This window comes from Propithecus coquereli, unplaced genomic scaffold (assembly GCF_000956105.1).
Source record: "Propithecus coquereli isolate 6110/MARCELLA unplaced genomic scaffold, Pcoq_1.0 Scaffold44, whole genome shotgun sequence".
NCBI lineage: Eukaryota > Metazoa > Chordata > Mammalia > Primates > Indriidae > Propithecus > Propithecus coquereli.
In genome coordinates, this window is record NW_012150174.1 from 373456 (window position 1) to 385843 (window position 12388).

The 12388-nt window shown below is 43.9% G+C and overlaps 1 protein-coding gene across 2 annotated transcripts in view; it reads right to left on the reverse strand.

Moving 5' to 3' along the window:
• NAV2 (neuron navigator 2) overlaps window positions 1–2078 on the reverse strand; it is a 118094-nt gene extending 116016 nt beyond the window's left edge. For both annotated transcript variants that reach the window (XM_012654387.1, XM_012654388.1), the window contains exon 1: window positions 1962–2078. In XM_012654387.1, coding sequence (XP_012509841.1) covers window positions 1962–2023 — 62 coding nt within the window. In that variant the 5' untranslated portion in view covers window positions 2024–2078. The remainder of the gene's footprint in view (window positions 1–1961) is intronic.
• Between the last annotated feature and the right edge of the window lie 10310 nt (window positions 2079–12388).

Below are 12388 nucleotides of genomic sequence, written 5' to 3' on the forward strand. Positions count from 1 at the left end.
GCGACTACACATAACTACTACATATTTGAGATTTTTATGAATAATTTTATAGAAACAAATTTGCTACTATTTTAACATAGCCAAAGATGAAGCATTACTATGGTCTGTTCACAATAACTTTGGAGAGTAAAGAAATATAGCATATTCTTGAACAATGCAAAATACCTCCCTGCCTACAGGTCAGAACTTACATAAAACAGAAATTTATAATCCTTATTAAATTTTACTTCTTTACAAAGCCATCTGAGTTCTTTCTTGAAAACCTGGTCAGTCATCCATTCGGTCTTAAATAAATGATCATATCTGAGCATTCCAGTCCAGGGAGAACCAGAAGACACTGTTGTCCATTTGGTACAGCCACATAAGCTGAACTAAAACAACCTAACAAATGCTACCCATCTTTCCAACCCCACCCCCAAATCCTCCATCTCCAAAAGCAGAAACAAGCTCAGCTGTGATCTATAATAATTCCATTAACCCTGCAATGAAGCATCAAATTAAACTGCCTAGTGCAGATTCGTCTTTTGCTACAAGGGGAAACGTACCTTGTAAGGCCTGCATTTTACACTGATAGATTTCCCAATCAACTACATGTGTACAAGAGAACACAAATAAGCAAAATAATTTGGCAAATGGGGAAATCTCCAGCGGGCATGTTGATTTTTTCCCCCGAATAATATTTACTATAAAGATTTTAGTTACAGAGAGTTTAGTCTTCATTAACTATAGGGAAAAAGCCGTCTTGAGCTAGAGCCCCAGCCTTTTGTCGCCCCTGATATATATAAATCACAAGCCTGGATGCTGGGGAGACTTAAGGAGGACACATTCAAGTCAGTGGTAGAGACTGGGCCAGATCCCAAGTTCCTAACAAACTCATTCAGTGTTTCCCAGCCTTCCCTGAGAGAACATGAAGATTCCTCTTCAGCAAATTCCATTTCTGGGTGTGATTTTGGTATCCGTCTCTTCAGTGTGCTGCCCTATTTCTCCGAAGTCAGAGAACTACAGAAGTCACTTAGCTCTTTGTACAAAGCATGCCCTGCCAAGAGAACAGCAGGAAGCTGTCCTCGTGCTACTATTTGGCTTTCTGACATATGAGGTTTAGCACCCAAAAGGCGTACAGTCATTTCAAAGCACTCACATCTGAATTCCACGTTATGTCTCATCAACCCAAAAGCGGAAAGAGGTCAAGTATGCCAGAAAAAGCCTTGAACAGACAGATCATTAAAGGCTATTTGAAATCTGTACTGAAATCCAGAATTATAGCACATTAGAGCTGGAAGGGATCCTGGAAATCTTATAGTCCAAGTCCCTTCTTTAACAGGGTTGCTCAAGGTCATAGAATAGGTTTGTGTCAGAGTAAGGACTAGAACTTGGAGGCCAACAGACCTCTTTATCGTACTGTTTTCTGAAGCTCTTTTCTTCTCTGACAGTGGTGGTGCTGACACATGATCAATCCCTATAATGTCAACGTCTCAGCATGTGGTGTATAAACCTACATCTATCTCTAAGCCTTGCCTCCCATTACCAGGCAACAGGAGGCTCCACGGTGAAGGCTACTCAGCCGAGGCCAAAACAGCTCCCTTCTGCACACAGACCTGTGTGTCACAAGGTGCAATACCTAGAAAGCTGGCTAATGAGAGAGGAAGTAAAGCAGACCCCTGGGGCCTGCTGAGCTGACACAGATGCAGTAGCAACCGTCAAAACAACAACAAAACCACCCGAGCCTGAACTCCTGGTGTTCTTGCCGTCAGCAGCACTACCCTACACTGAAGCAGGACTCAGGAACCCTCAGCATCCCTCTCCCAGTGTGCCAGCTCCCAAGCCCAGGCACAGCTTCCAGGCCTCCCCACCTCTCTGTGGGTGAAAGAAGCTCTCATCCACTCTCCCGGCATTACAACCCTCATTTCAGGCCGCTCTGGAGTCACCTGTGCATCTTGCAACCCCAAGTGAAGCGAGCTTACCTGTCAGCGTCTCCGAGGCCCAGGGAGGTATTTCGTTGCAGGGTCTCCCGCACCACAGCCATACCATCAGGGAGACGGTTCAGGCGACGGGTGTAGAGGCCAAGTCCACCATCGGTCATATACCTTTAAGAGGAGAAGAAGATGAGGCACACGTATGGTCAAAAGCAAGTCGCAAACAGGCTTGCCGTTCGTATCTAGAAGCCCTGCATGGCCATCTTGTGCTTTAAGGGAAAAGGAACAGAGGATTCCCTGAGGCTCTGTCACTGATCACCACCGAAGGATAACTCAGCCGCTGATTCAACCTAGAGGATCACCAGCTTGCTAGCAAAAAAAAAAAAAAAAAAAAAAACCCCAAAAAGCTCAGCTTCATTAACCCAAACTCACAGGAATCTATAAAGCAGAAGGGAACTAGTGAATAAAATTAACTGTCAGATGTATTCATGACATTCTTTTTAATGTCAGCAATTATACAAGCAGGTGTTTTACCTATGTAAATGGAACTGACAAGTCATTAGCAAATCATAGGCAAAAATATTACAGAACAGTACAGCAAAGGAAGCAGGCAGGCATTTAAGAGAGGAAGAAAGAAAGGACAGAGGACAGAAGAGCCACCTTGGCCATCACGGGGCAAGTGGTTGCTCTGGGTTGTAGGTTTTTCACCTAAACTCTGGGAATGTCACAGCTGGTGATATATGGGAATATCACAAGGCAGACATGTGACTCAGCAAGACACGGATTATGGAAGTGCTCTGCAATTTGTGTAAGACTATATAAAATGGAAGACATTATGGTGGTGGTGATCTTGAATTTCACCTTTGATACTGATGTCTTAGGGGGGTTGTCACAAAACTCTGTGAACAACACTAATGCTAATTTGCTCTTTTCCAGATCTCTTGGTGATGCTACAAAGCTGTCTTCTGATGAATCGGTATTGTCTAGGGGAGGGAGGGTCCTTGGAACACGCGGTACAGATGGCTGACAGTCTGCCAACCAGACAGGTTCCTGAAAGCTCAGCACTAGTAGGAGGTAGCTCAGGTCCAAAGCCGTTGTACCTCATATCCATGTTGGTTCATTCACACCACCCCATAAAGGGGACTGGCTGTGTCATTTCCCTCATATTCAGAGGAGAACAGGATGGCAAGGCAAAACTTGGGCAGAGTCCAAAACCAAACTTGGACCCTCTACTCCCTGCATGGACCCCATCAGATCACCCTGCAAGGTATCCGAACATGCAAGCATTTCACTTTTCAGTTCAAATAATATGTAGTAAGAACACCAATGAGTCATTATTTTCTTGAAACAGAGTCAGCTGACCAAAACCACTGTATTTTACTGCACTCGGCATTTTTGCTTTTGAATATATGGGGTTGATCCTGAAGGTTCCAGATTCTTAAATTTCTTCCTCCTCTAGCTGGGGACCTTTTTGGGGTATATTGTTAGAAGAACAAAATCAGGAGATGCTGAGGAGGTTTCCCAGAACCAGTAAGTTCAAGCAAGGGGCAGAGAAGAAAGTTCCCACTGAAGCCCTCTCGTGTGAGAAGCACCTTCCACCACGGGTCACAGGAATCTTCCCTCCCCGCAGCTCCGGGCCATCACGTCTGAACCGAACACCCCTGATGTCCCCCCCTCCTCCCTTTATGACACTAACGATCACAGACGACACAAGGCCAACACCGTGAAAAGTGTTGGAGTCAGTCAGACCGAGTGTTTGTGGTTGCTGACAACACAACAGCAGAATAGCTTGAATTTTTCACTCAACTGTATCATTTTAAAAACAAAAAAACCAGTCTGTGACTATACTACAAACCACTGAATTGTACAGTTTAAAATGGTGAATTTTACGATATATGAATTATATCTCAATAAAAAAATAAAGTAAAAAAACAATGATTGTGGCTATAGTTAAATAATTATTTGTTGAATTGTCTTTCGATGCTTGTCTCTCACACTAGATAGTGGGCTCTTTGGAGGGAGAGATTATTCCCGTGTTGTTCAAATATATCCTATGTGCCTAGTGCTTATTCAATACTGTTTCTGTTGAATGAATGAAGCCCAAAGACATAGCCATGGGCAGGGTTCAGCAAAAACTTTTTGTAAGGACACTGATGACCGGTTTTCTTTCCTCTTAAATGTTAACAAACTTGACTTCTAAGACATATGGCAACCAAATTAACCTATGTATCTGCCAGTCTATCCATCATCCATCTGTCCGTCCGTCCATCCGTCCATCCATCCACCCACACATCCAACAGATGTAGTGACTCAGGGCAGAGCTAGGATAAGCTATGTGCAACTATCCTGCAACTGGCACAAGGAGGGAAAAAAACACCTACAACAAAATGCTGTAACTTTGCCAGAGGCTGAACTTTCTAGATCAAATGTCCTTTCAAGGAGAATTCAGTGGAAGCTCTTCAAAATACAATCTATTGCACCATTAAGCAAGGCAGTTAATTTCGATTTTAGCAAAGTCTGCCCAGCCGGTTAAGATAAACAAAATTCTTTCAACTGGGGAGATCTTGTCAAAGGACGAACAAACTAATTTTAGCATTCATTTCCCTGCTGGATTTTTACTGCTGGTGAAACAACACGCACGGCTGGGCAATTACATGCACCCGGGCATGTAGACAAGGTCCACACATACGTACTCCTGGCTTCCTGCTACGGCCAGAGAGCAGAGTCTGGTGAGCATTTTGGGGATGGAATGCTGAGACGTGCTGCAGCCCCAACCCAGCAACACCTGGGTGCAATGTGGTTAAAAGGTGGGAGGGCTCTGGAGAGATGGGCCTCACTGTGTGAATGTGGCTTGTCAACTGCTGCTGGGAATTCTTTGTTTAGGCAGACAGGAGGGGAAAGGCAAGGATAAACTAGGATGCTCTACCTTCTCAAATGCACTAAGAACTGAAAGTCAGGAGCTGAATGCAACTAGTCTGGCAACGGTCTAGGTTCGGCTGCAAGTCTATTTTATTCACTATGTGTGGGTTGGGGGAGGGAAGGAAGAGTGGTATGGAAAATGGGGAATTTACTTCTTTTCCCAGAGGTTTGTAAACATGTATTCAATCATTTAAAAGTAATAATAATACTCATACCAGGCACAGTGGCTCATGCCTGGAATCCCAGTACATTGGGAGGCCAAGGCAGGAGGATCACTTGAACCCAGGAGTTCAATACCATCCTGGGCAACAGAGCAAGATCCCACCTCTACAAAAACAAAAAAAAATTAGTCAGGCACGGTGGTGCACACCTGTAGTACCAGCTGTTTGGGAGGCTGAGGCAGGAGGATCACTTGAGCCCAGGAGTTTGAGGCTGCAGTGAGCTAATGATGACATTACTGCACTCCAGCCTGGGTGACAGAGCGAGAGACTCTGTCTCTAAAAATGAAAAAGAATAAATAATAAAAATAATATTCTTTAAAATAAATTTTATTGTATGCCTCATCCTCAGAGATAGCACAGCCTTGGGGACAGAGTTGTCATTAGAACCAGTCTCACAGCTCAAGAATCTAATTTAAAATATTTCTTTCTAAATTATTATCCATCAATTATAGTTTGACTTACAAAAAGAGCTTCATTACATGTTTTTAAATAATTCTTCTAGTCTCGACAAAAACATATGTTTTTCTTAGACCCAAATTGTTATAGGAATTGGCTTCTGATAATATAAACTGCCTTAACAAAGTTAATCCGTTAAGAAGCATAATTTACAGATGAAGCAGTCCTTGGTGTGCTCATCTGAAATACTGGCCTTTGCCCAGCAGCGGTAAAAAGGCTTACGCTCCTGAAGGCTCAGGGAAGCAGGGCAGGGCTGGCCTCACTCAGCTTTTTGGAGTTTACAAGAGGCTCCCATTGGGTGGAGAAGAAAATGACTTGCCTGAGGTCACAAGCAAAGGGACCAGCTGATCCGGGGACTGAATCCCAGAGCACCAGTGCCACACTTTCCTTCTCCTTGGGGAAATAAATAATTAGTGCTGGAGCCTAATGAGGTGCTGGTAGCATCCTGATGTTTGCTGAGTGGGTTCCCGCCTAAGCTGCCAAGCTACTGAACAACTCCCATGTTATCCTCTTGAGTCCTGGAGCAACAGGTGGATTGGGCTTTCTGTCTCCACCTTCCGAAGCTTCCCCAGAGACCCCTGCACAGAGAGTGGGACGCTTTGCTTAAGAGACAAAGTATCTGTGGGGTGTTCTTGCTTTTCAAGGCTGAGGCACTCCGGGGTGTCCCCTGAGCATCAGGATTAGACCTAGAATTCAAATGCCTCCTTTCCCCTTGCTAGCTGAGGGACCTAGCACACGTCATTGCTAGTAAGAACTAACTGTACTGAGTGCTTGCTGGGTACTGTGTTAAGTGCTTCACCTAAATCGTGGCATTCAACCTTCAAAAGAACCTTATCAAACGCATTATCACCTCTATTGCTCACATGAGGAAAATAATAAAACTATAGTCAAGATCACAGTGCAGGTGGGTGGGTTCTAATCCCAACTTTGTCACGTTTCAGCGTAATTTCTCTGAGATCCAGTTTTCTCACCTGCAAGATGGGGCAAACTACAGACGAATCTCTTAGGATTGTGGTGGGTTAAATGAGACAGTGCACGCATACAAAACCCAGTGCCCGGCACACCGGGAGCATTTCCCAATCACTAGCTGTTGTTATCATCAGCTGCAATTGCCCATGTCACAGGGTAGTGACTCTGCATGGTCCATTTTCAGTACCACGAATACTACGTCCCAGGCTCTGTGCCAGGCTGGGGTTACGGAGATGGCAAGACCTAGTCCCTGCCCTGGTGAAGCTGAACATTTGTGAGGGACTGACACATAAATAACTACCGCTGCATGAAGAAGGGTGTGACAGATGAAAGCGTGACAGGCTCTGAGAACACACAGGGAAGCTGTGACAGGAGCGCCACTCCAGCAGGCGCCGAAGGGTGCATAGGAGTGTGCCTGCCAAAAGAGGATCCATCTAGGCACATGGATGACATTTGTAAAAGCAGAGAGGAGGAGGAGGGGATGTTAAGAGAAGGGTAAGTAGTTCACTGTTGCTGGGACAGTGAAAACAAAGCCAGGAACTGGGCTGCATGGGGCCTGGGGCACAGCCATGAAGACCTTGAAGGGTAGACATGAAGGTCTAAGCAAATGAGTAACAGGCTCTGGCTTCTAATTCAAAGTGAACCCCAACTTCTCAATACTTCCGTCATTTTTACTCCACTTCTGCTGAGCATTTTCTCTTTGATATTTCCTGCTACAGTTTTTTCAGAACACACCACTTCTAATCCTGTCTGAGTCACCCCAGACCTCTGGGGAGTGATCAGACTTGTAGGGTAGACCTCACCACCCCTCCAGCCAAGGCAGACCTGGGAAGGCAACATGCCTATTACAAGGAACTTTCTTAACATATAGGTCTGTAGCTGACACTCGCTATGAAAAAGCTTTGGAATCCAATAGGACCTGTTAGAACAAATATGCTGGATTTCGAGCCCAACGTTTAGTAAATACATCTCTTCCCCTTTTTTAAACGTAATGACACAACAATGTGGACCTGAGTGAAACTGGCTTTGTGAGTCACCTCTGGAAGGAGGGAGAGGTGGCTTCTCGTTCCCAAAGTCCACAGATCAACAGGGCCTGCATACGGAACACAAATGGACTGTCACTAATCTCAAAAGAAATCACCTTCTGTCAGGAACTGGGGGAGGTGAGAGGGGACAGGATGGAAAGAAATATGTACCAACCTGTTTTAGTCAAGTGCATTTCTAATAGAACATGACATTAAAACAACAACAACAACAAAAAATTCTCAGATGCAGGAAATGAAAGTACAAACAGGAAAAAAAAAATCAAATCAATCCCAGGTAATTACTTTTCTTCAAAGACATGTCAGCCTGTCCTGGCTATAGTTTTGAGACACACTTTTGGCTTAAATATAAACATTATAAAGAAAGATGGAATAAAGTCATTATATATATGTGTGTACTATTCCTTGCCAATATCAATACAAATATATGAACATACATATCAACACATGCTTTGTTGCCTAAGATTGAGAAAAATGACATGGGCTGCTGCAAAGCCCTTGCTGTTAAGCATGGTGCCAACGTGCAAATCCCCAGACAACACACGCTTTCACAGTGCTCCTTTACTCAGTTACAGTACAGCGTGATATTCATTCTCTGAGTTTATCAGGATGTAAATTGAGTTTCTGGACAAACCTGTAAAAGGATCCTTTAGTTTAGGGCCTCTTAGAAGTCAGATGAGTCAACTTGACTCTGGGTCACAGAAGGACAAACGGACCAGCTAGTCTAACAAAGCTGCCTACATCCTTCTGGAGAAAGCCGGTCTTTATGAAAGAAAGGAAGCGGCTACATTTGACACAGGGAAGAAGAGAATGCTTCTGAAATGCAGAAATATGACTGGAAAGAAATGGGTTCAATTTCTTAGTGCTAGTTATAAAACTGCAGCACTACAATTTAGGTAAATACTTAAAATTCTACCAAGGAAACACTTAGAAACCCTTTTGTCCTCAAAGAGTTTTTAGATAACTACTGAGGCAAATGTGGCATATTTCATTTATGAAACACTTGCTCCACATGACAAAAACAGAGTCACATCACAGCGATGGTAATATCCTACTCACACACCTTCTCATATATTTTAAAATCAAATAAAAGTGAGTTCCAATCAAAGAACACGGTGTTGCTTCTTCTCAATTATGGGTCACCCCAACCTGACACATGGTGAAACGAAACCAACAGCAGCCTTTGGAGAGAAAGTCCTAGGTTAGAATGTCTTTCTCAGTTGGGTTTCCCTGTAACAATAGGACTTTACTATAAATAATCCAGACCAGACAATGCACGCAAACAGGAAACACCAGGGTGGGGGAACAGAAGGTGTAAGACATGAGTCTAACCTTTCATTTTTATGCTTTAGTGGGCAATTCTTCGTTAGCACAGACCGGCACTTCTCTGGTTTTCGTTCCTTTGGGGGAACTTCCAACAACTGCTGTCAGAGGCAGAGGGGAGACGTGGGCTTAGAGAATCCAACCAGTTTCCTACCTTTCTGTTTGATGCAGAGTTGGGCACCTTTAGCATCATTTCCCACTGTCCTCCAAGACTGCTGGCTCTTCAGAACATCACCAAGTTGATATCACCTTGCTCTTTTTAGGGGGATATGGGACTTGAATTTATATCTCAAGCAAAATCTCCCCTTATTTTGCTCAAGCCTGGAACAAGCCACCCGGGACCACACCACAAGCCACCTTGGCTCAGAGCACTGGACAAGACCATGGCAAATAGACGTCACTATTTGCCGGGAAGTTTCTTCAGTGGCTATGAGCCGCCCACCGGGAATATTCACAGGTTAAGGGGCACCAACCCCTTCCCCGGCTTTTCTGCGTTTCACATCCATCTCACTGCAAAATGAGCCAGATGAGTGGGAAAACCCAGCTCAATCCTGGTCGTGGTGTGGCAGAAAGTCAAGTTTGCCGCAGAAGTGAGCCCACTCGGGAGGTCTGCAGCCAACTCTGGCTAGCCCAGTCAGCACAGCACACCTCTCTAAGGAGCACCACAAAGAGGTTGCTAAGCTAATCAGACAAGGGCTCAGCTCTAGCGTCCCATGGGAACAGAGGCAGCAGCGGGGAAAAGGCAGGCCAGGGTTAAGGAGGAGTCCAAGGGTCCCAAGGGCCCCCTAGAAGCCTCACTGGGGGAAACTGGTACCACAGACTTTAGCCATTTTCGTATCCTAAAGCTAGGTGCCAAAGAGCCACTTGGGACAGAACAGAAAGCATAAGTAGAGGTCATTGTCTACAGCAAAACTGCACGAGTGTCCCCCTCTACCTCCCGCTCCAAGTACAGCTGTGGACCAGCAGCTTCAGCATCCCTCGGCAGCTTTCTCAAAACGCCATATCCCAGACCTCTGAAGTCAGACTCTGCATTTCCATAAACTCCCCAGGTGATGTGTGTGCACGTTAAAGAATAAGAAGCACTGGTAGCAGGCAGTGGTCTCTGCAGAGGGGAGCACAAATGATCCACAGGAGTGAAAACTCAAGGGCTTCTTTTTACATTTATTTCTTATCACACCCTTTTAATTCCTATGTTTTGTATGTGTTTTACAGTACATGCAATATTTCAATAACATGACATACATATTTTAAAAATAAATACAACCAAAACCAGTTTAGAGACCACTATGTAAAGCGGAAATTCCTAAATTTTCCGATTGGATGCCTTTGAGAAACTCCTGAAAGCTACGGACCTATCATGTCACATGTGTGCGAAATTTGCATCCAGTTCAAGTTGGCTTACAGAGCTGCAGGCCCTAAGTTTGCAGTCCCTCTGCCGAAACAGGGCAGAAGCAGATCCCAGCTCAGTGGGTCCCTTCAACATATTCTGCAATGGTTTCTACATTTCAAGACTTGTTTGTTTGCTATAAACTGATTCAGCATGGCTCATGGCTTTGCTATAATTTACATCACCCTGAATTTTGGCACACAGACTCAATCTCACTATTGCTTGGGTCTTGCTCTCACAAATTCCTAGCAGAAGAGACATTGATCAAGTGGGAAAATTTCTGCGTGGTGGTAAAACATGCTACCAAGGTCTGTGCGTCTTTTTAAAAATGTAACGTGACTTTCCACAAGTTTAACAAAATTCCATCTAGTACTGATTTCCAGAGCATTTTGGTTTAGCCTACCTAAGGATGTATACACATACAAATTCCATAAGCACTTTAATTTTAAAAAAGCCATAGTTGTACTAATAAAATACACACTCAAACACATAGCCAACGATTACAACAATAGCGTACTTATCACCTCTATTTAAATAAATGGACGTACATAAAATTTGCATTAAAATCTATGACTATGCTTGTTTAAAAACGGAATAGGCAGGGCACCCTTCTGAAGAAAGGCTGCACGCTTGGGAAGACTGACAGTCCCCACATCTGAAATGTGGTCTTGCCTGAATTCCCTTTATTGTGGTTCAACCGTCAGTGTGGAATTGCAGCAAATATTTCTAGCATTAGCAGGAAGCTTTTTGTCCACCTTCTGAAAGATGAAACACATCCTAACACAGGAAACAGTTCTCTAGACAAAGCCCCTTTAAGCTCTTTCTTGGAATGAAACAGATGGTGAAAGGAGACGGACTGAGATCCAGGAATTCTCAAACCTCAGAACACGCCCAGATCATCTGTGTAACTGGGGGAAAATGCATATTCCAGGGCCCTGGCTCCACAGATACAGGATGTCTTTAGTGGAGCCCAAATCTTGTATTTTTTAAAAATAGACTTTATTTTTTTTTGAGGTTTATAGGAAAATTGTACAGAAATTAGAGTTCCTTTATACCTCCCTATTCCCCAACAGTTTGCTCTATTATTAACATTTTAATTAGTTAGTATGGTACGCTGTTGCAATTGAGGAACAAGTATTAACACATTATTATTAACTAAAGCCCTGTGTAAACCCTAATATGATAGTGTATAGTTTACACTAGGGTTCACTCTGTGTTGTACAGCTCTATGGGCTTTAATAAACGCAGAATATCACTTATTCATCATTACAGCATCATAGAGTAAAATTCTACTGCCTTAAAAATGCCTCATGCTCCCTCTACCTACTCATCCCTTCCCCTCAAACTGGAATTTGTTAGTTTTGTTTTGTTTTGGTTTTTTGAGACAGGTCTTGCTCTGTTGTACAGGCTGGAGTACAGTGGTACAATCATAGCTCATTGCAGCCTCCAACTCCTGGCCTCAAATGATCCCACACCTAAGCCTTCCATGTGTAGCAAGGACTATAGGTGTGTGCCACCACCCCCAGCTAATTAAAAAAATTTTTTTTTTGATAGGGACAAGGTCTTGCTATGTTGCCCAGGCTGGTCTCAAACTCCTGGCCTCAAGTAATCCCCCTGCCTCAGCCTCTCAAAGTGATGGTATTACAGGCATGAGCCACCACACCTGGCCCAAACCTGCATTTTTAATAGACATGTAAGTAATTCTCCTGTAGGTAGCCAGGCTGAAACTGTCAGAAATGCTGTCTTAAATCTTGAGACCTGGGTGGAGGAACTGTGGGCTAGACTGGCCTCAGTTTCCCTAAGGATTAGTTACCACAATGTGACTACAGCATAATGGTAATTTAAATTTCATATCTTCGTAATAACTAGTCTTGCCTCCCCCTACCTTAAGCTTGAAGCTGATCCCTGGGGTCCCCTCCATCTCAGATCAGGGTTTGATAGGAGATGTTACAACTCTCTAAGATTCTTCTAAAATGTCGATTAACTCATGGTCCTGTACTTAAAGGCCTATAGGCCTTAGAACAGTCCAACTGTTGGCAAACCAGATGGCTGGTGAGTAGCATAAGCCAGCAGTATCAGGCATGCTGAATCCAGAATGTTATGGACAGCGCATCATAATCCTAGGCCCTTACCCTGGAAAAGCCTTCCACATTGTCA